This window comes from Nilaparvata lugens, chromosome 14 (assembly GCF_014356525.2).
Source record: "Nilaparvata lugens isolate BPH chromosome 14, ASM1435652v1, whole genome shotgun sequence".
NCBI lineage: Eukaryota > Metazoa > Arthropoda > Insecta > Hemiptera > Delphacidae > Nilaparvata > Nilaparvata lugens.
In genome coordinates this window covers 9,866,759-9,893,745 of record NC_052517.1, presented here as the reverse complement: position 1 = coordinate 9,893,745, position 26,987 = coordinate 9,866,759, and the positions used below count along the sequence as shown (strand labels likewise).

At 33.9% G+C, this 26,987-nt stretch overlaps 2 protein-coding genes across 3 annotated transcripts in view; one reads left to right on the top strand and one right to left on the bottom strand.

Moving 5' to 3' along the window:
* The window catches only part of LOC111046354, a 120,501-nt gene extending 103,752 nt beyond the window's left edge, over nt 1–16,749 (top strand). Inside the window, exons 20-21 of the mRNA XM_039440729.1 lie at nt 10,568–10,697; nt 16,336–16,749. Of these exons, the coding sequence (XP_039296663.1) occupies nt 10,568–10,697; nt 16,336–16,501 (296 nt within the window). The 3' untranslated portion in view covers nt 16,502–16,749. The remainder of the gene's footprint in view (nt 1–10,567; nt 10,698–16,335) is intronic.
* Nucleotides 4,794–7,813, bottom strand: LOC120354186. 2 transcript variants are annotated; one of them, XM_039440731.1, is made up of 3 exons: nt 7,765–7,813; nt 5,681–5,795; nt 4,794–5,237 (listed from the first exon to the last, which is right to left on the bottom strand). In XM_039440731.1, exons 2-3 carry the CDS (start codon nt 5,783–5,785, stop codon nt 5,028–5,030), a joined length of 315 nt encoding a protein of 104 aa, XP_039296665.1. In that variant the 5' UTR covers nt 5,786–5,795; nt 7,765–7,813; the 3' UTR covers nt 4,794–5,027. The 2 variants fall into 2 exon arrangements, with proteins under 2 accessions (XP_039296665.1, XP_039296664.1); XM_039440730.1 differs by lacking the exon at nt 7,765–7,813 and having other exon boundaries at nt 4,795–5,237; nt 5,681–5,851.
* Nucleotides 16,750–26,987: the final 10,238 nt, after the last annotated feature.

Below are 26,987 nucleotides of genomic sequence, written 5' to 3'. Positions count from 1 at the left end.
CTTTTGGCACACACTTTTCAAGTTGATTCCCAGTATAGTGTATCATTCACTAGCTGTGTGAATGAACTAAGTCTGCTTTACAAACTCACCATCTGGAGAAGTGTGCACTTCTTCCACTCCATTTCTTCTAAATAGGTACTATATTATACAGAAGAGATTATTCAGCAGATAGGTATCAAACATCATTTTGTTGCTTATGTATTCTGCAGCTTTGCTATGGTAGACCAAGAAGCTATACATCAGCACAAGTGCAAATGGTTCATACCATCGACCAATGACAGCTCTGCGATTGTGGTAAATTCTGAATGCCCTGTGGTCAGAGTGCAAGGCATGAATAATCTTCCAAAACCTGGATTCTGGAACATATTTATTGTCAAAATATCACAATTCACCTCTTTGGACAATTCACCATGTACCCAGAACGAACTCATTGTGAACCTGTTTCAATCATGTCCAAATGTCTTGACCGAGTTTGATGAAAACTGGTATCATGTTGATTGATATTCTGTATCTGATATGTCATGATACTAGTAGTTCTGTGAACAGTAGACCAGTCGCAGTTATAACGACGTCCCAAACCATAAGCACATCCACACTGATACACTAACTATTTATTTGATCAGATCATGCTTACACAAGATTTAATTATCATATAATGCTTTCCGGAATGTAGCGCAAGAAAACCAGAATACATCTAGGCGCCCAGACGAGCTGTTATAAGTTCTTTGCATCCTATTCAATAATGCATAAAAATTGCATCCAATGAGGCATGCAATGAGGCAAGCAATTTATAGTCAAAACAGCTACTAATTTTTTACCAAGTTACATTGAGATATTGAATTGAATGCGTCATGGCATGCAATTTATAGTCAACTCGACAGCTGATTTATGATGGATAATTCTATAGTCTGATTTTCACTCTAATATTGACGTATGAAGGAGGCTCCTTTTTCCTTTTATATTATCCTTTGAATGCAAAATTTCCAAGAACCTTATTATATGTCAATGCACAATTAAAAAGGAACATACCTGTCAGATTTCATGAAAATCTATTACTGCGTTTCGCTGTAAATGCGCAACATATAAACATATAAAGATATGAAGATATAAACATATAAAGATATGAAGATATAAACATATAAACATATAAACATATAAACATATAAACATATAAACATATAAACATATAAACATATAAACATATAACATATAAACATATAAACATATAAACATATAAACATATAAACATATAAACATATAAACATATAAACATATAAACATATAAACATATAAACATATAAACATTTAAACATATAAACATATAAACATATAAACATATAAACCTATGAACATTTAAACATATAAACATATGAACATATAACATTTAAACATATAAACATATGAACATATAACATTTAAACATATAAACATATAAACATATAAACATATAAACATATAAACAATAAACATATAAACACATAAACACATAAACATATAAACATATAAACATCTAAACATCTAAACATCTAAACATCTAAACATCTAAACATAAAACATATAAACATATAAAATATAAACATATAAACATATAAACATATAAACATATAAACATATAAACATATAAACATATAAACATATAAACATATAAACATATAAACATATAAACATAAAACATATAAACATATAAACATATAAACATATAAACATATAAACATATAAACATATAAACAGATAAACATATAAACATATAAACATATAAACATATAAACATATAAACATATGAACATATAAACATATAAACATATAAACATATAAACATATAAACATATAAACATATAAACACATAAACATATAAACATATAAACACTGTCACGTGGTAATTTGAAACCACCAAATATTTTTAAATGAGCCAATAAAATGTAATAGAACTATAAAATTGGAAAGAAGGTTAGACCTATCCAAAGAGTAAATCAACTCAAATCAAGTATTATTAGCGATTAGGAGTAATAGCATTATCAACAACGATAAGAAAACATGTATTATTGTGATTTAATAATTATGAGAACCCATTGGTAAGATCAAAAAATTATAAAGCGGCATAATTATTATTGGCGGATTACAAAAAAAAAAATAAAATGCATGAACATTGAGGTTAGAGTTACTTGTTTACGTTTTGAAAAGAATTAGTCGATCTTGGATAAATCGATAATTATTAGAACCAATACTGAACGAATCAGCTGATTATTCGATCAACCCATATGACCGGTTGAATCATATAAAATTCACTCATAAAGGATATATTATGTATACTAAAGGAAGTCGATGTGTAGAAATACAAATAACTATTATTTCTGTATAAATATTTATTATAATCTAAAAAAGCATGATAAATCAAGAGTATACAAAACTCATATAAAAACTAAATGTATTATCTATTAAAATCGTATGTTACGATTTATTTATGAATTCAATTTAAGATAAACACTCCATATATTTGTATGAAAACTTCTTTTATTTAATTTTTTCTATTGTAAAGCCGAGGAAGCCCTGATTCCCAAGGCAACCAATTGTATTGAGTCTATTAAATTGAAGGCCAATCAGAGAGTAGCTTACAGAATTATTCTAGGAAGAAGCAAAATTTTTCTAAAAACCTCCTTCTTCTGGCTTAAGATCCCAACCCGAGAGGATGCACATGGAGTCTAGGGTCTTTTCTTATTCCTTTTAAAAATTTTTAATGAATTATTAAGCCAAACCCTTTTTTAAATGTAATGTATGTTTGTTGAATGTTAATTGTTTGTGAACTCAGTGCTGTCAAGGAGTTCGTAATTGTAAAGATTCCCATAAAAATAGCTTTAATTCGAAAGAAACTTATAAAAATCTGGATCACGCGTTAGCCCAGCAGTGACGAAAAGGAGCCTACCTAATTAATTATCGGAAATAATTAATTCAATCCACGAGAACATCCAGAACTTCAGTCAGTGAGTGATAAGTCAAACCAAATGAGCTCATTTTTCTACGTTCAGTGGGGTAATTATTAAAACGAAAAGCGCTATTCCTATTAATTTGAATTAAAATTAAGAGTCACCACGTGTTGAACAATATCACCTAGTTCACAAGAACATTTTATAAATTTATTTATTATATGTAGGAAGCTTACTTCCATGCACTGCCCGAATTCATATTAAAAGCCCTGAGATCTCATGTTTGAATATTAATTTATTAAATATTAATTTTGTAATTGAACCAAGTATATCATATCAAACTTATAGACCGAACAGGTTTTTATTGGTAGAATTTTGCATTGATTGGAAGTCTAAGTACCAGTATTAAATATAATATATTTATGAATTTGAAACTCATTATTGTGAATATTAGCAAAGCCTGTGATAATTATTCAGATTTTGAAAGCAGATTATTTAAGTGCATTATAGATTTATCGAATATCTTATGCATATCTGTTTTATGGGAATATATTTTGTGTTTTATGTCAGCATACAAACTTATAGAATTTTTTATTATATCCCAATTCATCTCGTGTTATATAGTTTGAGCTGTTTTGGTACCAACAAATATTCAGCAGCATTTAAAATTATTGAATCAAATAATATTAACCTTATTCAGAGCACTCAATATTTATCATCCTTTGATGATATTCTTTTTATCAGCCATAACAAGTATATTAAGAAATTATATTAATAAGGTTCCAGTTATATCATATAAGGATCCAGAGAGCTTCAAGAACTGGCGTTGTAAGTTCTAAGGAATTTTGAAAGGATATATTGGTGAATACTTGTATTCACGACGAGCGTTTTAAGAATCAACTAGAAACAACTATAGTTGGTCCTGATTATTCTCTAGTGGTACATGGTTACTGATAATCAGTCATCAAATATTCTTTTAATTTCCTTACTGGTATTCTTCAAGAACTTCATAGAAGCAGCGGTAAGAATTACCAATTACCGATCACTGAACCTTATGGTGATTATTTGTATTTATAAAATTCATGTTTCTACCACTGAGCTAGAGCTGAGGTTTGAACCCAGTAATTTTGCGAGCCGGAAGGCCTTAATTTTTTGTGAATTTATTCGCAAAAGAGGGAATTTAGAGACTGCTCTTACAAATACCAGAAACATCGTATTATCTGTGAAGGAATTGCAATCCACAACTTCTCACAATAGCTTCATAACGTGGGACTCTATCATAAGAGATAACCCCTCAGGAAGCACCATTTCACACAATGGCACCCAACCAGTGGAGCATGATGAAAAGCTTACCTACTCAATCTTACTATCAATGATTAATGAAATTATTGATAAAACTGAAAGCTGCAACAAACATAATCTGAAGTTGTTTCGACAAGATATATCTGATAATCTATTGTAAGTTCTGGCTAAAATAATTGAGTTGCTCTTCAAATTAAAATTTTTCAAGCTGCATAAATACAGACAAACTGTATCACACGAGTTTGATAACATAATTCTCATAATAGAGAAAATTGGATGGAAATTTCCATAAAAGTTATAGTAAAAATTTGATTTTGATCTTTGAATCTAGACATTGTATGCTGACCAGGGTTATAGGTTATTTGAGGCATTATAATACTATCGTTATTCAGGAGGATAAGACCCTAATTAAAATTTTAAGAACTATATTAGTGTAATTTGTAAGCCATATCTGTCTATGTTGATAAGCGTACCTGTAGCACTCGAAGGTCTTTTTGTAATATATGTACATGACACTTGAAACTTCAACACAACACAATTTTATCCAGAATAGGCACTATCACTGAATCCATTTTAATATTCCTGAGACTTGGCAACACACTTGGCTATTTACTCGAAGTATTCCATAATAACGTCACCATGAACCAGTCGCCGGCTAACTCGCAAATTTCCTACTTCAGCAAACATCCCCAAAACTATGTAGCCACGACACCGGCAAATCAACAGCCCCAGGACGATGCAGCGGAGACCCCACGAGAGAGAGAGGGAGGCAGCATATGCTCCATCAGTTTCGACCCGCAAAACTTAGCCCAATTGTCTTCTACGAAGATTGATAACGTCGTCAATGCGATTAATTCCAATGAGAGTCCGGCTGAGGGAGATGAGGGAGTGAGGGCGTCCAACCCGGTACCGGCGTCTTCGCAGATCGCCCCAAGCGCCGCCGAGGGAACGGAGAGTGCCGCCACCCAATCGCCATCCGATATCGCCAATCAACCGCCATCCGCAACCACCAATCTAGGAAAAGGCAACACCACATTAAATTCTTCAGTCGGATATACTACAAACTTCATAGCAAACGATTCTATAAATGAATTTAAACTCTTGCTCAGCCAAGCCTTAGAAGAAATGACTAAAAAAATACAAAAAGACATGCAATCTACTGCCATAAACGACCTAGAAAATCATATTGATGATGTTATATATCAGTTAAACGATGAGCTGGATGAAGTGCCTAAAGAAATTGAGAAGCGGGTAGACGTATTAAGGGAAGAAAGAGTCTCTAGACTAGTGACATCCATAGAAAATATTCCAGCCAGCAGAATACATTATATACCGATTGAACCAGTAAATAGCACTCAACCTTTCCAAAATCTTGGAAAATTTGATAATTCCTACCATCACATGCAACCCAAATTATTTGTGGACCAAATAAGAGCCGTTCAAGAACTGACACCCACCTCTTGGTTAATGTGGCGTTTCCAATTGTCCAGTTTACTACTTGGCGAGCCACTGATGTTTTTCCAGAGCCGGATGCGAGATATCAACAGCCTGGAGGACTTCATCTCCCAGTTCCTGCAACAGTATTGGAGTAAATGTAAACAGATGGACGCATTGTCGGAAATTATTTTACGCACTTACGATAGTAGAAATGGACAATCCTACACTGATTTTATAACAGATCTGATGAGCAGAAACTATCAGTTAGACGAATCTCTAGCTGATTCATCACTGGTCCACATCTTATCAAAAAAGCTTCCTTTCAATGTTCGTATGACACTGGCAGTATCTTCGATTTCCAGTTGTGAAGAACTGATAGAACATTTACATTCTATCCAATCAGCTACGTCTGAGCCAAACCACTTAAATAATCGAGCAAAAAATTTTAATCAACAAAATAATCATTTCAGAAAAAATTATAATAGTGAAAACTATATTGCAAACGCTGGAGCAAATGCGCAAAGTGCAAAGTACACTGAAAATAATTGCAGAAACAGATTTCAATATCAAAACAGCAAACAGTACTATAGAAAAACATATTATGATAACAGAGATCGCTTGAATAGAAATAATAAACAGAAAATAACTTTCACAAATCAGGATGTAAATTTCACAAAACAGGGCGAAAATAAACAAAATAATAATAGAGTAGACACATCTTTCACAGTAGCACATACAACAAAGACAACCCAAAATCAACATGCAAATAACCCACCACCAGACACACAGAAACCAACACCAAAAACCGCCACACGCCATGCACTTAAAACGCCCTGTAAACATCAATCCCTTTTGAGCCTTATATTTCCCACTGGAGAACCATCACCGCAGGAAGAGCAACCCACCACCGAGGAACACCAGGTTATAGTAAAGGAGTTATGCAATATGGAGCAAACATGCGATCAACCCGTTTTGAATGCCACACCCGCGCATCAAGGGACCACCACCAGGCATCCGTGCACAGGACTTATGCACCCCGAGGAACCCAGGATGGAGGAACAAAAGGATGACACCAGGGAGTACCGGGAGGACAACATTCGGGATACAAGAAGCATACACCGTAAGGCCCGGAGACGGAAACGCCCGAGGCAGACACCGGACGACCGACTGCATGACCGACTACAGGAGAAAAGAGGCATGCACCGCAAGGCCCGGAGGCGGAAAGTCAGGCGAAAGAAAAAGAAGTACCGCGCGCGACGATACCAGCCGCATGCACGTTTCAAACGCCCGAGGAGGATTCCGGACCAAAACCAGGATGGAGGACCGGAGATCGACAGCATGCATCCGCGGCACATTCGCTTTAAAGCAGAAGATCGGCGATGTGACCGGAAGAATGGGCTAAAGAAATGTGATAAAAACGGACCTAATAAATGGATTAAAAATGGAGCTGCTTACGAAACAAATATGGAAACATGCATGGATGATAACAATAAATTAGATTACTTGTGGGAACTAATGAAGACTGGAAAGTGTTTAAGAAGAGTGAGAGAAATAAGGAGTTATATTAATAAAATGAAAGTACCTGACTATTATATGTTGAGAGATTATATTGTTAAAGAAATGATAAATGTTCTGATATATTGTATACTATTTGTTATGACTGTGATATGGATAAAAGACTGTGTTGTGGATAGGATGAAAAATATTGTATTATTATTACTAAATGAAACTACTATTGATGAGTGGAAAGGTTATGTTGTGAGAAACACGGTAAATGCATTGATTTATTTTGTGAGTATTATTATATTTATGGCTGCGATATCAATTAAGGAAAATATCATTAAAGTACTGATGAATGAGGGCGTGTCTTATGTTGAGAGAATCAGTTCTAAAATTTTCAAAGCTAATCTGAAACTCAGAACGATTCAAAATACACCAAGTAAATACTCTAGGCTAGCCAGGATAAGAGAGCTGATGGAGAACCGGTCGTCAAAACCGCCAGATTATTTACAGAATCAAAGCCCATGCCTCTAATCTCAAGCCGTATTATCGAGACAATAAGCGATAAGAAAGTAAACAATAATATTTGGATTCATGGACCTACCTGTCAACAAATACGTACCAAACAAACACCAGACAACACACTTATTTCGCAGACGAGTATTCATTTCGACCAATATACCTGAAAATAAAGAAAGAACAAATTTAGAAACCATTTTTAACACCATTCTTACTAATGAAACAAGAGAATAAATAACTTCTAATGTTAAAAGCCAACTTACCTTCATGTAGCAGGAAGAAACATCAAGATGGCGACAAGTGACAAACCGAAGCCAACGTAAACCAGCTGTACACTACGAAAACCAGAGTAGTCAATGCCTATTAAATCATCAAAGTTGATACCCCGAATAAGAAGATCAAGTGTCATATAAATGTGAATTGCATGTAGAGATATTATAAAGATATTATATTATTATTATTTATGTATAAGCTATTAAGAAAATCACTAAAATTATCCGCCAAATGATCAAACCGCATAGTTACCACCAAAAGCATTAATCCCAAGTCTCAATGTATTAGAGGAATAAGAAGTTCTTGTTGATAAAACCTACCAAAGATTATCCTTAAAAATATCCATTATATGAAAACAAAGCCCAATTTCTGCAAGAGAATGAAATGATAATGTACAAGTCACTGTTCTATGTTGAGGGAGAAAATATGTTATACTCTGCAAGTCGGAGAATTATCAGTTTGTTAGGTTGGCAATGATTTTGCACCAACATTCAAATGTGCTTCTGGCCTGAGGGCAGAGCGTGGATTAGAAAAAAGATTTATATTATATATGGAGGAGGAGATAGTTTATATTGTGTATTGTGTATAGAAGGAGATTGGCCGATGTAAGGCGTATGTATTTGAATTGAATTTATTTATTGTTGTATATGTTGTTGAATTGTTAGGAGGTAGGATTCTCAGTAGAGTTATTAGCAGACTTTGTAACATGTATGATTTCTGATCCAAAACCAACTGGATCATAAAATTTATATTATATTCTCGAATTGTCGTTTTAAATCAGAAATCAGAGGGCGTTTTGTGTCACGTGGTAATTTGAAACCACCAAATATTTTTAAATGAGCCAATAAAATGTAATAGAACTATAAAATTGGAAAGAAGGTTAGACCTATCCAAAGAGTAAATCAACTCAAATCAAGTATTATTAGCGATTAGGAGTAATAGCATTATCAACAACGATAAGAAAACATGTATTATTGTGATTTAATAATTATGAGAACCCATTGGTAAGATCAAAAAATTATAAAGCGGCATAATTATTATTGGCGGATTACAAAAAAAAAATAAAATGCATGAACATTGAGGTTAGAGTTACTTGTTTACGTTTTGAAAAGAATTAGTCGATCTTGGATAAATCGATAATTATTAGAACCAATACTGAACGAATCAGCTGATTATTCGATCAACCCATATGACCGGTTGAATCATATAAAATTCACTCATAAAGGATATATTATGTATACTAAAGGAAGTCGATGTGTAGAAATACAAATAACTATTATTTCTGTATAAATATTTATTATAATCTAAAAAAGCATGATAAATCAAGAGTATACAAAACTCATATAAAAACTAAATGTATTATCTATTAAAATCGTATGTTACGATTTATTTATGAATTCAATTTAAGATAAACACTCCATATATTTGTATGAAAACTTCTTTTATTTAATTTTTTCTATTGTAAAGCCGAGGAAGCCCTGATTCCCAAGGCAACCAATTGTATTGAGTCTATTAAATTGAAGGCCAATCAGAGAGTAGCTTACAGAATTATTCTAGGAAGAAGCAAAATTTTTCTAAAAACCTCCTTCTTCTGGCTTAAGATCCCAACCCGAGAGGATGCACATGGAGTCTAGGGTCTTTTCTTATTCCTTTTAAAAATTTTTAATGAATTATTAAGCCAAACCCTTTTTTAAATGTAATGTATGTTTGTTGAATGTTAATTGTTTGTGAACTCAGTGCTGTCAAGGAGTTCGTAATTGTAAAGATTCCCATAAAAATAGCTTTAATTCGAAAGAAACTTATAAAAATCTGGATCACGCGTTAGCCCAGCAGTGACGAAAAGGAGCCTACCTAATTAATTATTGGAAATAATTAATTCAATCCACGAGAACATCCAGAACTTCAGTCAGTGAGTGATAAGTCAAACCAAATGAGCTCATTTTTCTACGTTCAGTGGGGTAATTATTAAAACGAAAAGCGCTATTCCTATTAATTTGAATTGAAATTAAGAGTCACCACGTGTTGAACAATATCACCTAGTTCACAAGAACATTTTATAATTTATTTATTATATGTAGGAAGCTTACTTCCATGCACTGCCCGAATTCATATTAAAAGCCCTGAGATCTCATGTTTGAATATTAATTTATTAAATATTAATTTTGTAATTGAACCAAGTATATCATATCAAACTTATAGACCGAACAGGTTTTTATTGGTAGAATTTTGCATTGATTGGAAGTCTAAGTACCAGTATTAAATATAATATATTTATGAATTTGAAACTCATTATTGTGAATATTAGCAAAGCCTGTGATAATTATTCAGATTTTAAAAGTAGATTATTTAAGTGAATTATAGATTTATCGAATATCTTATGCATATCTGTTTTATGGGAATATATTAAAAATGGAATTTTTCTTCTATTTTATATCAACAGAACTTCTGCATGAATGATTTCGTTCATTCTTCAGATCGTGATTTACAGAGTAAAATATTGTTTATACATTGAAAATGAATGTATTCTTGTGTATGAATATGGGAGAGTTGAATAAATTTACTACAGTCAAATTTCCTTGCATTCTGTGTCAAAAAACCTCTTTTCCACTTTGCAGATGGTAATTTACAAGAAAGAATTGTACCTGCAATCCCTCCTGTCAGAGTATCATCTGCAGAAAGTTACCACGAGAGGGACGAGACCATGATGAGAGAAATACAAGTGGAAGGCCCTTCGAAAAAATCATGGTAAGAAAGTAGTTACTAAAGGATAGATAGATTGATGGATAGATGGATATCTTTCTCGATTCATGAACATCATGAGTTGCATGGGTTCATGTCAAAGTTTAGAACACCTACACACATAATAGAGTCCAAATCAATAAATTAGTGAATAATATGGTCAATAAGTTATAATGCCTATTGGTTCCAGCGGTTGTAGAGCATTGCAGGTCCAAGCTGGATTTAGGCATCTGAAAAGACTCATTAACATCATAAGAAAGGTTTCAGCAGAGTCATGTATGTGGAGTTTTTTTGAATTCTCTGGTTCCCATGTTTGTAAATTTGTGGGGCATTTTATCAAATAAATGTCTACCCATGATCAGATGACTGGACCTCAGCCTCTTCATATGGACAAAATGAATGTTGATGTCATGATTATTGATTCCATGGACATTTGATCTACATTGGAGCGTTTCCATACACTTCTCAGTTTGAACAGGGCTACTAAATATACAGTGTGAGTCATATGTATGGGAACCCTTCAATAAATTGGAGACTGTTGTGAATATAATACTTTAACTCTCAGGATAAGTTACTGATCAAATACTCCACCTTTTGACACACAACTGTGAGGTAAAACTGACTCTTTCAACATAAAACTGAATTTCAACCCCTCATAATGGGGTGATGTACAGGTTGTAACTCGAATATTTCAAATGTAAACACTCATTGTGTGATACATTATTCTAAAGGTCTTTCTCAAACAAGAAAGGTAACATCAATTGAAATGTTCTATGATACTTGTATTCAATATGGCGGCTGATTGAAGTTTTAGTTTTTGAGGAAATGAGGGTTTGTAACTAAAATATTTTAAAAGTTAACAACCATTGTGTGGTACATCATTTTCAAAACCTTTCTGAAGAAAAGGAAGATGACATCAATGGAAATGTTCTATGATACTTTTATCCAAAATGGCAGCTGATTGAACTTATAATCAATTATTTCCTTAAAGACTAAAACTTCAATCAGCTGCCATTTTGGATGAAAGTATCATAGGATATTTCTATTAATGTCATCTTTCTCGTTCTAGAAAGGTCTTGGGAATGATGTGTCACTCGAGGGGTGTCAACATTTAAAATATTCGAGTTACAACCTCCAATTTCGTTGGAAGCTAAAACTTCCATCAGCCGCCATTTTGGATATTAGTATCATAGAACATTTTTATCGATGCCATCTTTCTTCTTTATAAAAGGCCTCAAAAATGATGTATCACACAAAGGGTGTTTACGATTCCAATCAAGACTGTCAGCTTTGACTGACAAGGGGAATGCAATGCAAAGTCAAGACTTGTTTGACCCATGCAATAAATGCTAAATTCGAACAAATACATAACATGCCAAACAAGGGTATGCTGCTTTCGATTTTAGTATGGAAATTCAAGGGGACTTCGAGTTGAATGTCAAGCAAGTGGAATGTCATCGTTTCCAGCTGGATTCAACTCCAACCTTCATTGACAAGTGAAGGCTGCTTCTAATTCAAGCCTTGAATCAAGCCTTACTGCTGACTGGGGTATTATATCCACAACAGTCTCTAACAAATAATTGATAAAAGTGTTCCCATACATATGACTCACTCTGTATGGAGATTCACCACCAAATGAATGCCAAGCTCGACAAAAAGGGGCTTTCAGTGGGCTATTATATCAGCTCTACTCATTCTCCTGATTGCTATCTTTTGCATAATCAATACTCTTTTAATCCTGGTAGCCCTACTCCAGAACACCAGACATACCCCAAAGCCGACTGAAACAGAGCAAAGTATGAAGACTTTACACAGGTTCAAAAGGCACACATGTGCCAAATGACCATACTGTGTTTATACAGAGTGGGTGAAAAGTCCGAGTATGGATTTATATCTCATACACAAAGATAATTTGCGGGTGGGTGTGATTGGGGATCCCACTCACATTGGAAAAAACTACTTTATAATGACTTTAAAAATCTTTTCCCCATCTTGAATCTGCCATATTGAATGCAACTTCATTTTTTTAAATAGGGAGGTTGTCATGCGATACATGATTTCGATAGGGAATTTGTAGGAAAAATGAATGGTGGAAACTGCATATTGATATCTCAAACTGTTTCGGATATATTCACATTATTAATCAATACTATTCTAAGCAGAAAAGATAGAAAAAAGTCTGAGAACGGCTTTGTATTCATGAAAAAAAAGTGATTACAAGGTAGGTGAGATGAGTAATGTTAATCGAATTGAAAATACTACTCTACTATGACTTTAAAAATCTGGTCCGCCATCTTGGATCCCCCATTTCAAATGCAACTTTTCTTCTGAATAGGAAGGTGGTCATGGGATACATGATTTCGATGCGAAATTAAAAAAAAAAAATAATGGCAAAAACCGCACATCGATATCGCAAACCATTCAGAAGATATTCACATTATCAATCAGTACCATGCAAATCAGAAATGAAATACATGAGTGGAATTGATTAATAATGTGAATATCTTCTGAACGGTTTGAGATATCGATGTGCGGTTTTCGCCATTCATTTTTTCTTGAAATTCCGTATCCAAGTCATGTATCACATTACCACCTCCCCTTAAAAAAAATGAAGTTGCATTCAATATGGCGGATCCAAGATGGCAAAACAGATTTTTAAAGTCATAGTAAAGAAGAGTATTTTCAATTCGAGTAGCATCACCCATCTCACCTACCTTGTAATCACTTCTTTTTTTATATACTATGCCATTCTCAGACTTATTTCTCTCTTTTCTGCTTTGAATAGTATTGATTAATAATGTGAATATTTCCGAAACGGTTTGAGACATCTATATGCGGTTTCCGCCATTTGTTGCCAGACGGCAACATATTTGCAACTACTAGTTATATCTATATCTAACTACAACTATAGCTATCCATGGTATAAATTTGAAAAAAATCGTTAGAGCCGTTTCCGAGAAAACCGTGAAAAACATGGTTTTTTAGTGATTATCCGCCATTTTTCTCAATAATATTTCGGAGCGCCTGGAATTTTCTCAGAAATGAGACTCATGTCAGTTGATAGGGCTTATGAATAGCTATCCATAGTATAAATTTGAAGAAAATTGTTGGAGCCATTTTCGAGAAAAACGTGAAAAACATGGTTTTTCAGTAATTATCCGCCATTTTTTCCGCCATCTTGAATTGAATTTTATTGAATTTCTTATTGTCGGGTCCTCATGGTATAAGGTATGAATCCATGGTATGAATTTTAAGAAAATCGTTTGAGCCGTTTTTGAGAAAACCGTGAAAAACATGGTTTTTTAGTGATTATCTGCCATTTTTCTCAATAATATTATGGAGCTCCTGGAATTTTTCCAGAAGTGAGACTCATTTCAGTTGATAGGGCTTATGAATAGCTATCCATAGTATAAATTTGAAGAAAATTGTTGGAGCCATTTTCGAGAAAAACGTGAAAAACATGGTTTTTCAGTAATTATCCGCCATTTTTCCCGCCATCTTGGATTGAATTTTATTGAATTTCTTATTGTCGGGTCCTCATGGTTTAAGGACCTTAAGTTAAAAATTTCAAGTCAATCGGTTAATTAGGAATGGAGTTATCGTGTTCACAGACATACACACATACACACACACACACACACACACACACACACACACACACACACATACACACACACAGACCAATACCCAAAAATCATGTTTTTGGACTCAGAGGACCTTGAAACGTATAGAAAACTTGAAATTGGGGTACCTTAATTTTTTTTGGAAAGCAATACTTTCCTTACCTATGGTAATAGGACAAGGAAAGTTAAAATGAAGTTGCATTTAATATGGCGGATCCAAGATGGCGGACCAGATTTTTGAAGTCATTGTAAAGTAGTTTTTTTCAATTTGAGTAGGATCCCCAATCACATCCACCATAAAATCACCTTTGTATATGAGATATTAAGCCATTCTCTGACTTTTCTCTCTGACTTAATGTAGCTATTAACAGGCAGTACTCACTTTCTCACTCTCTCTCACTCTCTCCTCCACTATATCTACATACTTTTTCCACCCATGAATAAACCTTGAGCTTATGTAGTAAAAAACTATTACACAAAAAAAAGATAATAAATAAATGCAATGGCTTTCATGAATTTGCATGGGGGATCACTAGTGACAGGAAAAGTGTGTTGGACATATGTGTAAGCACATATGTTGTCGTCATACATTGTTGTGTCATCAGCGAGAGACATACTTCAAACAAAAACAGCTGTTTGACATCAGCTTCCAACATCATAAAATAAACAATCAATAACAACAAAAACAAATAGAAATTTCTAAATCATGATACAAAATCATTAAATCTCAAGTTTAGCAGCAAATGAAAAATAGACAAGAGATTAAACAACAAGAAATAAGAAATGAACAACGAGATACAGGAACCTAACCACAAAAACTTTTGTTGGAAGCTTTTCGGGGTGAGTAGTCGGGGTGACAACTTGACGGCAATGGTATATTTTTATGAGGGTACAAGTAGTCGTCTACGGTCACGACAACCTATCCCCTCAACTCCACTCCACAAGAAATCAACATTCCAGCTGGCTCTTTATTTGAAAATTGGAAAATGAAGCCCAACTATCAAGTCAAGTTCTATATGAAAAGGCATTAGGATTCCTAACTCTGATATAATAAGATATTTTGAACATCATGTCTTTGTGAGTGAGCCTTTTCAACCATGATGCAATCAAGAATAAGTATAGAAACAGACTATATAGAAACAAGTGTATATAAATAGTTATTCATCCTCATATTAATCACCAGACTTCATGTAATACCACAGTTAATAACCAGACTGATAGCTTCATCTGCCATATCATTGATGGATGAAAATTTGACTGTCCTAGCATTATGCTCAATTTACTCGTAAACGGTGCCTATGACGGGAAAATATGACTGAACAAAATCTGTTCAGAATTGTGTTCTACATCTGGTTCAGTCATCAAAAAGGCTTACTATCCATTTGTTTCTGTTTTCTACCAACTCGAGAAAATTTGTCCTAAAAATAGCAAAGACGGCGAATATCTTCCGAACTGTGCGTTTGACGGGAAAATGTTACTGAGCCAAAAGTGTTCAGAATTCAATTCTTCACCATAACCAGCAATGAAAATTGCTTGGTCCCTCCTCCCTACGCCGCGGGGGTGTAGGTTGTGCCAACCGGTTGCTCTGTAGGTGACAAGTAGTCAGGGTGACACCTTGACGCCAGCGTGCAAGGTGACATGTAGACGTGAGCCATCCCCGTCTACTTGTCTCCTCTCTAAGGAGGTGACAACTAGTCGGGGGGACACCCTGACGCGAGGGTGCAAGGTGTCAAGTAGTCATTTCGGTCATGAATAGTTGGCACCTTTGGTTCAGTAGGTGTCAAGTAGTCGGGGGACAACTTGACGGCAATGGCATATTTTTACGAGGGTACAAGTAGTCGCCTATGGCCAAAATGACCAGTTGTCAAGTAGTAGCCCCGACTACTTGACAGCTACCCGCTGACACAATAATGTATGACGACATGAGTGAGTGCACACATGCTCAACACACTCTTGTCCTGTTGCTAGTGACCAGCCTTACATACCGAAATATGTTATTGAGAGCAATTATTTTTTTACAGTGTTGCTGCCAAAGGAGAGGCCTATCTATTAGCATCAGTCAATACACTGAAAGCATTATTTGAATGTCTCAAACCATTCTTCAAGATACCAAGACTTGGAAAATCTAGAAAGCCTACGCAACCTCCACCAGGTAAACTTCAAGAGCTTGAAGTAGAGTCGGCCTGAGTTATGAGAAGCCTGGAAGAAGAATATTAGTGAGGACCACCTTATAAAGTCAGCAGCACTTGACTAGAATTGGAGTTGCTATTCTTGTCTGTCATTGAGCAAAGCAAACAGCTCTATTTTCTCTAGCTCCACAACATTGTCAAATTGTTTTTAAACTATATTAAATCTAATTTATCATCAACATATTCAATCTCTTTTGCGACAATACATTATTCAATCAAAACACATTTTCCTGGGAAATATATAATTTCAACTGAGTTGTGGTCGATGTTGTAGAAACGTTCCATGATGAAATAAAAACACATAGATGTTGTCAGTTTTCTACACTTTAATTTGTACGACCATGGTCGTGTACCAAATTAAAGTGTAGAAAACTGACAACATCTATGTGTTTTTAAATATATAATTGATTATTATCAATAAGAGCAGCTAATATTACATGATATATCCACTATAGAATAAAGTGGCAACACAGAGAATCGGCAATGCTGTTGTTCTATCTTTTGCACTGAATTTATAACATGGACCTCACTACCGTTGGAGCTTGGACGAAAATGTAGATTAGAGGAAATTCATTGATGTTGACCTTCTTCCACATATAGTTTTATAAGTCGTATTATTGATCCGAAATACACTATGTATGACTGGATTGATTTCAGTAATCTCATTTCAATTCTATTAAGCTTACTATGTTATCGGTTAATTTAGATAATTTCATTCCAATTCTATCACAATATAGGCCTATAATATATGTTACCTGGTTGATCTTGGTAATTTAATTTCAATTATATCACTATGTTATTGAGTTAATTGAAATTATTCGAATTCAATTATATCACTATGTTATTGAGTTGATTTGAGTTATTTGATTTCAATTATAGCACTATGTTATTGTTAAGTTATTTGATTTCAATTCTATCACTATGTTATTGAATTGATTGAAATTATTTGTATTCAATTGTATCACTATGTTTTTGAGTTAATTTGAATTATGGGATTCCAATTATAACACTATGTTATTGTTGAGTTATTTGATTTTAATTCAATCATTATGTTACTAGGTTGATTTAAGTAATTCGATTCTAATTCCACCACAATGTTACTGGGTATATTCAGGTAATTTAATTCTAATTATATCACTATGTTATGGGTTGAAAAGTGATTTTATTCCAAATCTATCACCATGAAACTGGGTTAATTTGAGTAATTTGATTTTGATTTAACATGCGAGAAGTCGCACGTCAGTGGTCGCGCGTGAGCATTTTGCTCACACTCACCCTGCTTATGGCACCCTAGACTATAAACAGTTGGTTTTGACAATGCTCTTTCAATATTTATTGATTTCAAATCTTTCTCAACGTGTTTTATGTTATTATATACTATTTAATGGTATATAATAACATAATACGTAAAGGGGATTCCAGAAATACATACTGCAAATTTATTGTTAGAATTTATCATTTTCATGGGATAAGAGACTCTACTCATAAATGGAATAAATATACCTTCTTCAATTGACTCATTTTTCGATATCTAAATAGAATAGAAATATAATGGAAGTTTAAATCAGAAGACAGAATATAAGATAGGAAGATAATACCTATTACACTATATTGAAATTAGTCAACGTTCATTCTGTCATCCTCAAACTGTTCAAGAAATTTCTAGAGGAAAGTCACAGCGAATATTACATGACCTTGGAAAACGAATATTCCCAAAACTACATGTAAAAGTTACAATTGTGCGGCAATTTGCCACGGGTGCGACTACTCGCCTGTTAACCTCAAATCATATTCGTTATCAGTATACTATGAGTTATTTCTATGTTTGAAACCCTTCTAAGATTGAAACATATTTTTTCTATTATTATTATAATTGAAATTGAATTCAAATTTCATTACTATGTTACTGGGTCAATTTGAGTAATCAAATTCCAAGTCTAGCAGTACCTATATGTTACTGAGGTAATTCAATTAAATTCTTCCACTATAATGTTGCTGGTTCGATTCAAGTGGCCATGATTGTATTTCAAATCTATCTCTTAATGTAATCTTTATTATTGTTCTGTTATTGTAATCATTATTATAATATAATTTCTATCATTATTATTGTGTGTTATTTCTAAGTTTGAAAAGAACTCTTAAGACATCTATCTTATTTCAAATTATATTTTTCTAGTTGAAAATAAAACGCTAACTTGTTCACATACAAATCACTTTTTTTTTGAACGACCATCATCTTGTTTTTTCTTATTCCTCATTTTTTTCACTTTCCTTGCCCTATTACCATAGGTGAGGAAAGTATTGCTTTCCGAGAAGAATTAAGCTACCCCAATTTCCAAATTTCTATATGTTTTGAGGTCCCCTGAGTTCAAAAAAGGGGGTTAGTCTCTGTGTGTGTGAGTGTGTGTGTGTGTGTGTGTGTGTGTGTGTGTGTGTGTACACGATATCTCAACTGCAAATCAAAGGAATGACTCGAAATTTGGAACTCAAGGTCCTTACAAAATGAGGATCCGACACGAACAATTCCGATCAAATGTAATTCAAGATGGCGGCTAGAATGGCGGAAATGTTGTCAAAAACAGGTCTTTTCTCGAAAACGGCTCCAACGATTTTGATCAAATTTATACATAAAATAGTTATTATTATCAACTGTCACGAGTCCCATAGGCCAATGTTTAAAAATTTCAGGAGCTCCGCCCCATCAATGGAAAGTTTGATTTTGGATTCTCAATTATCAGGCTTCAGATACAATTTAAACAATAAATCTCAATTGGAGAAGATTCAGCATGGAAATTTCTACAATTAATGTTTTGTAACATTTTCACCTGAAATTGAATATAAGCTAGAAATTCGAGAAAATGTGATTATTCAATTGCAAACTGTTGGCAACTGTTGATTCTATTAAATCATTCACTATGAAGAGATAACAGACCTCGTGTGTCTCCGGCGTTATTGTCCTGTCACCAGCTGGCTCTTTGTATCTTGAGACTTGAGATGTGTGTGAACACTAGCGTCAGGTGATCAATTTTCTTAACGGCAAGGAAAGTTGTGTGAGTGTACCACACCAGATTTTTTCTTATTTTGTATCTCACTGTCGCTCTCTTACTGAATTCAGATGATATTTTTGATCAACTTAATTTTATTAAGTTCACGAACAGGCCTTATAGGCCTACCCACGGTATATAGAAGAAGATATTATATTTTCATATAAATACCGTGGGCCTACCTATGTGTGGCAGTTATTATACCACTAGCTGGCCCGGTGTACTTCATTCCGACAAATAGTTGATGCATCTCATGACAAACTTCAGCTGGATGCACACCTCAAAATCTATAACCCATACCTCAAATCCAGACAATCCTATTATATTTTATTGATCAAATAATCAGTTCAGCATACTCTTCCATGTGCGTGTACGATAAAATCATAACTTACAAAAATAATAGATCACGCATATCTGATATCCCAGGGGGATGTTAACTTCTGCAAACAAAATTATTTTTTTCAGTGAAATTTTTTTCATAGATTCAATATTACCTAATATAATAAATATATTTCTACATTGTTATCCTCATTTTCACCTCTGCTATCATGTCATGTTCTGTATTCTATCATATTTTGGTTTCTTGAATTAAATTACTTTTACACATTCACAACTTTAACACTTTACACTTTTACAACATTCACAACTTCCGAGAAGCACTATCATGGCTTATCTTTCAAGATATAGCTATGTACTATACATGGCTTACTCTATCGATAGGCATGCCCAATGGCTATTGGCACTGTCCAATTTTCCATACTGATATCTAGGACTACAAAACTTCAAACACGCTATTAAAAAGTACCAAATGCTTTTATTCACTCCAATCAATTGGAGTATTGTATTATTATGCGTGTATGATGAAAACACTAATGTCTAGCTTGGTTTAGCGTAGTGGCCTACAGCTGGTAACTTTAGATGCCATTATTCATATCGGGGACCGAGCTTCGTTCTGGAGTACAAAATCAAAAAAATGTATTACAAAAGGAGAAATTATAATAATATTCATAGTTCATACAGAAATGTTCTATCAAATCACAGTGAATTGAGATTAATTCCTAGAGGAATGCGAAAATTCCCTCACAAAGGCCCGGTTGCACAAAAGCCGGTTAAATCTCAATCCCGATTAATTTCACGTGAACCAAATCATATGAGACCATTTCAAAAAGATGGATCTACTGGAATTAATCACGACTGGAAATAACCCGGTTTTTTTGCAACCGGCACTAAGTACCTGATTGAATAATTACAAAAGTTTAACAGCTGAGTCATAATAATTTTGACACAGTCTCACACACACGAACTCGCTCACTCACTCCCATCATCAACAGACGACGAAATAATTATCATCAGCTGTTTCTCCAAGGATGAATAATAATTATCCTTCTAATGTCCTTCAGCGAGTTTTCCCAGGGATGATGAAACCTAGTGCAATCGAATTTTTATATATTATGAACCTACTATGTTCTGAGTTTCGTGAGAATCGTTAGAGCCATTTTCGAGATCCGGTGCAATACAAACATATAAACATATAAACAGAAATTGCTCGTTTAATAGTACGGTATAGGATTATACCAATTATTCGATATCCAACTTCGATATAAATAATTAACTTAGCGGAGTGAGGTCTAAGATTCAAGTCGACGGTTTGGCATTTCTCTTAATGTGTAAATGTTTGAATGTTTATATGTTTATATGTTGCGCATTTACGGCGAAACGCGGTGATAGATTTTCATGAAATTTGACAATGTTCCGTTTTTAATTGCGCGTTGACGTATATACAAGGTTTTTGGAAATTTTGCATTTCAAGGATAATATGGAAGGAAAGAGGAGCCTCCTTCATACGCCAATATTAGGGTAAAAATCAGACTATAGAATTACTCATAATGAATCAGCTAACAAGTGATTACACAGATGTGTGGAGAAGCCAGTCTATTGCTGTATTTCCATAAGGTCTACAGTTCCAATCAGGTACTTGTGAATGAGAATACTGCGTGAGGTCTACTGTTCACAGAACTACTAGTTTACTGAGAATCAATAATTCCAAACACCGAATACAGCAATTAATCAAAACAAATCTATGTCTTTAGAGTATGTAAGACTTAATAGCCTGAGGCCGCACTGCTGGATGGTTACACACAAAACAAAGTTTAGAATGAAATACATGGGCGGTTATGGAGCAGCACACACTCTTGTCTACTATCTACCGAGGGCTGTTGTATGACGCAATGATTATAACAGCTGATTTCTATTTCTGTGAGTGACCAGCTCACAAAAATATTCTCCCATGAGGATTATACACGTAATCTTTGAAGGACCATAGGAAAGAGTCCTGAAGTTGGATTATAAATTTGATAGACCATGAACCTGGTCCTGAACATAACAAACACAACTGAAAAATCATCATATTCGGTGCTCAAATAAAAAAGTAAATGAATGTCAAAATTTGAGGCTCGATTTTAATTTATATCGATTTATTGGGTACAGAATCTTGGTTAAGCTGTGCAACTGTACTCTAATGTTAACTATATACAGAGTGTTTATACGAACTCCCTACCACTACAGACTCTAGGGCATTGTTCCTGGGTGGAAAACAACATCGGGGCACCGAGCTTCTCTCGTTATTCATCTATCGATAAACAGAACTCAATTCTTTAAAATAATTGAATAAACAGAACTCAATTCTTTAAAATAATTGAATAAACAGAGCTCAATTCTTCAAAATGATTGGAAAAGGACTAACAGGCACAGCCCGAAACTGTTTCTTCCCCGAATTTTGCTCCTTGAATCAATGTTTTGCTCTTTCAGGGCTTATAACTTCCCAACAATGCATCATAGAAACTGTTGTTCATCGTAGATTTGTGAAGCATCGAATTCTCTTTGAAATGATGTATTATGACTCTATTCCAAGTTTCTCTTTCATTGTTATAGCAGCTTCAATGTAGGGGTGAAATTTTCATTACTGCAAAAAGTGTCAACTCATCGGTTTCACACCTTCAACAGAGGGAATAAAGATGCGCACTTTTGCTATGTCTACCTTCTAACTAGTCCAAATCAAGCTGCGAAGTCAAAAACTGTGTCACAGACACCCCCTTCAATTGTCATTGACAATCGATCAATTATTGCAGCAATGGAAATTCCACCCCCTACATTGAAGCTGCTATAACAATGGAAAGAGATCTTGGATTAGTGTAGTAATATTTCATTTCAAAGAGAATTCATTGCTCTACAAACCTACGATGAACATCAGTTTTCATGATGCATTGTTGGAGAGTTATAAGCCCTGAAAGAGCAAAACATTGGATAAAAACCTGTTTTTTTAACAATTACACACCTTCAAAATCGAATATCTCGGGTACTGTTGGGATTAAACAGAATTCCACAAAACAAAAAGTGTAGACAATTTATCAAGCTTAATTTTTGAATTGTTAGTTACGTCGGTTGAATGCATTGTTCCCAAGATATGAGCGTGGAAGCAAAATGCTGAGAATTTATTACTTTTAAACCACCCTCATCCCCTTAGCACATGAGTTAGGAATGGGAACTCTTGATATGTTCTCCTCCTGAATAGTCTTAACAAAGCTGCAAAGTCAAAAATTTAGTTTAAAACATTCCCTCCAAACTCCTTTGTCAATTGGTCTATTGTTGCAAAAATGGAGATTCCACTCTCAACACCAACGCTGCTGTAAAAGGTGTAGGGGAAAGAGTGAAGTTATGCATCAAATTTAAAAGAATTCAATGCTTTATGAGCTCATGATCAATATGGATTTTTTCACATCTTTTGTTAAATAATTGGCTTGGCTAGAAAAAGGAATCTTGTGCTCTAGCCACGACTTCAAACATTCCCTACTATATTTTAAGACTAGCAGATAACCCGTGCTTCGCAAGGGTCTATTTTTAAACTTGACGTTATGGAATCTAGAAGAATTGAAAATAGGCCTATAAGAATCCCAGGTTAATTAAAATTTATATGCATTATTTCAAGTAAATCAGTCCAGTAGTTCAGATGTGATGATGCGTCAAACATAATTTTCCTATCCTTTACACGTGTATACATGTTCAAGCCATTTCTTTCCTTTATTATAGTATAGAAGATGATAGATGAATGGATGATATCAGGATCTTTGAATGAGAATACATTTACATAACCATGAAAGGTTAGATATATCGATGTGTGGTTTTCATTATACCTTCTCTCTGGAAAAAATGAATCATATGACCACCTTTCAATAGAAAAAATGAAGTTGGATTCAAAATGGCGGTGAAAATATGGGTACGACGGGAAACCTGTTTTCATCATCCGAGAAGGATCCTCAATCATACCTATCTTCTAATTTCTTCCTTAAGAGGAATGTTCAGCTGCTTCCATACAACAACTAGCATGACAAATAATTGAAAACTTGACAGACTAAAAACTTGATGTAATCGAATCTTGAAGAATCAAAAATAGGTCTATAACCATCCTCGGTTAAGCAAGAATCTATATGCAAAATTTCAAGTTAATCAGTCCAGTAGTTTAGATGTGAAGATGCGTTAAACATAATTTTCCCATACTTTACACTTGTATAAGTTTATAATTCAGTTCTTTCTTTTATTATAGAATAGAAGATGATAGATGAAAGGATGATCATTGTTATTTTACCAAAAGATAGAATAAGTTGAATAGTTTCCCTTTCAGAGGGAGTGTTGACAACCCACAAACTCATTTTTTATTTGAAGATATAACGAAAAGGTGCATAGGGCCTTATCTTTTTGCTCAGCTTGCCAAAAATAATTTTCCCATACTTTACACTTGTATCTGATTTTTCTACTGTGAATTGAGTTGAATCTTGAATCTAACCTTACTATTAATTTTAGGTGAAAATGTACTGAACATTAATTGCAGAGATTTTCATACTTAATCTTTCCCACTCGGATTTTTTTGTTTGAATTGTATCTGAAGCCTGATAATTGGGAATCTGGAATCAAACTTTGCATGGATGGGGTGGAGCTCCTGAATTTTTACAGATATGAGACTTGTCAGTTGATAGAGCTTATCAATGACCATTTTAGGTATAAATTTAATCAGAATCGTTGAAGCCGTTTTCGAGAAAATCGCGAAAAACCCTGTTTTTGACAACATTTTCTCCATTTTAGCCACCATCTTGAATTGCATTTGATCAAAATTGTCCGTGTCGGATCCTGATATTGTCAGGACCTTGAGTTCCAAATTTCAAGTTATTCCGTTAATTGGGAGATGAGATATCGTGTATACAGACGCACATACACTCATACACACACACCACACACACACACTCTCTCTCTCTCACACACACACACTGTACCGTTCGAAATTCGGATGGATAGATAAAAATTCCCATTTGAAGAAATTTATAGGTCTAAGTGAAATAATAGGCTAATATCGCCAAAGATGATAATGTTTAAAGATTAGATAATATCAGGCATCATGGCTAAATTGTACAACAGCCGAATAGAGATGAAAATAATTTTTGCTACCTATATAATATTATATAAAATATTGAAAATTTGAGGTTAGGCGTAAAAAATCTACTGATCGGCGACCTAATGATCGACTGAGTCGCATAACGTAGAATCTGACCAAACACCTTGGCAGAAACTTATTGTAACAAAACAGTATTCAACTTGAGGAACCAAAGGTTCCACGTGGCTAAATATCGTAATATGAGAAACAACCTATAATTTGTAAAAAATTACTTTGCATGTAAAAAGCATATTAGAAAACCCAAACAAAAATAATTAAATGTATCAAGGAAGTAGGAGGTTCCTAGGCGCATGAATACTATAATAATTTTCATGCACCAATCAAATGGTAGCAATTGATAGGCGGTAATAGTGAGCCGATTCAAATATATTTGTATATTTTTCTACAAATGATAAGAATTTATGAATTATTGTTGTACAGTTTATGTTTTGGATACGGCCCGAAGGCAAATAAATTATTAAAGATGTAACATAAGTAATAATTTAATAGTTTGGTAGTCTATTTGAGCCCTGAATGGCGGAGGAACAGATTATTCGAATTTTATTTAAATTTGGAAATCGGAAATGAAAATTGTAAATTAGAAGAGAGAACTTCCCCACTTGCCTACCAACCACCACCATGAGATGTCACCAAAAATTATAGAGTGTAATATCTTACTATACCTTTTAATAACTTAAAGTAAATCGAATTATTAAATATTTTCATAAGACTTTGTGATGCTAATGTAAAGCAGAAGTCATTTTTAAATAATTGTTCAACCCCTTGGAAGAGACGACTTCGGCTACAATAATAATCCAGGATCACCAGGAGTTTGGATCGCCATCAGCAGCTCATAGAAAATTCCAGCACGTGAGTGAATAATATTTGAAATAGTGATAGGGCGCCCTCAGTGCTTCGAAATGAAATAAGAAATCAAAGCTAGCTCGTCGAAAGGGTTTTATAGATTAAGAAATTGGTAAAAATACTTGTGAAAGTTTAAAGATAGTATAAAAGGTATTTTATTAGATAGTAACGAGTCAATTCATATGTCCAAGGATACAACAATCAAAAAATACTAAGTTCTAGGCTGTTAATACAATATTCATATGATCATTAATTTCTACAATATAATTTGCGATAATATAATGTAGCTCTGATTCACTAGATGAATTGATCTATCTATTCCGTCAGGTGCCGAATCTCGCACCCTGAGATAAAAAATATTTATTACAAAGAAATCTATTGGAAACTATAGAATTTAATATATATTTGGATTATTGGTTTGTCAATTTATCAGGCGCTGATTTAAGAAATTTATATTTGAAATAGAATTGTCCAAGTTGACAAGTATCAGCAAGTTGATATCGAAGCTACATGCAAATAAATGCATATGATCATAAAATGAAAGCATATGGTAGCGTTTCGTGCTATAGAACTTAAAGAATAATATTAACCTGTGATATTTTATTGATTTTGTTTCTTGTTATATTATATATTTCTGTCGCTCAACTTATTTTTGTTTTGACTTATTTTTTGAGATATTTGTTAATATATGTATCAAATTTTATATGGTGTACGATTCATTTTATTCCTCAATACTATGGGATATAAGTTTTATATATATATATATATTTTTTTTTTCTATAAATTATCAGTATTATTGTGAAAGCTCATGTCTGGGCCTATAAAGATTTCTATGAGATTATATCCTAGTAAACCCACGATCAGATTTTATAATTTTTGAAATAATTCTCATGCTCTACCGATTGATGCCAAGCAAGAGGCTAATCGTTATTTAATTTATAAAAAATAACGTGACAACACATACAGACGAATACTCAAAAACCACTCTTCTGGACTCAGGGGACCTTGGAAGGTATGGAAATTTGGAGATTGGGGAACCTTGATTTTTTTCGGAAAGCAATACTTTCTTTACCTATGATAATAGGGCAAGGAAA

Bases quoted from the DNA above. Each gene is read 5' to 3' on its own strand.
- LOC120354186 (XM_039440731.1), bottom strand. From the start codon at position 5,785: ATGAAGTCCTCCAGGCTGTTGATATCTCGCATCCGGCTCTGGAAAAAC. The intron at 5,238-5,680 runs GTGGGTGTCAGT...GCCTTTTCCTAG, and splicing joins AACGCCACATTAACCAAGAG to ATTGGTGGTTGCGGATGGCG.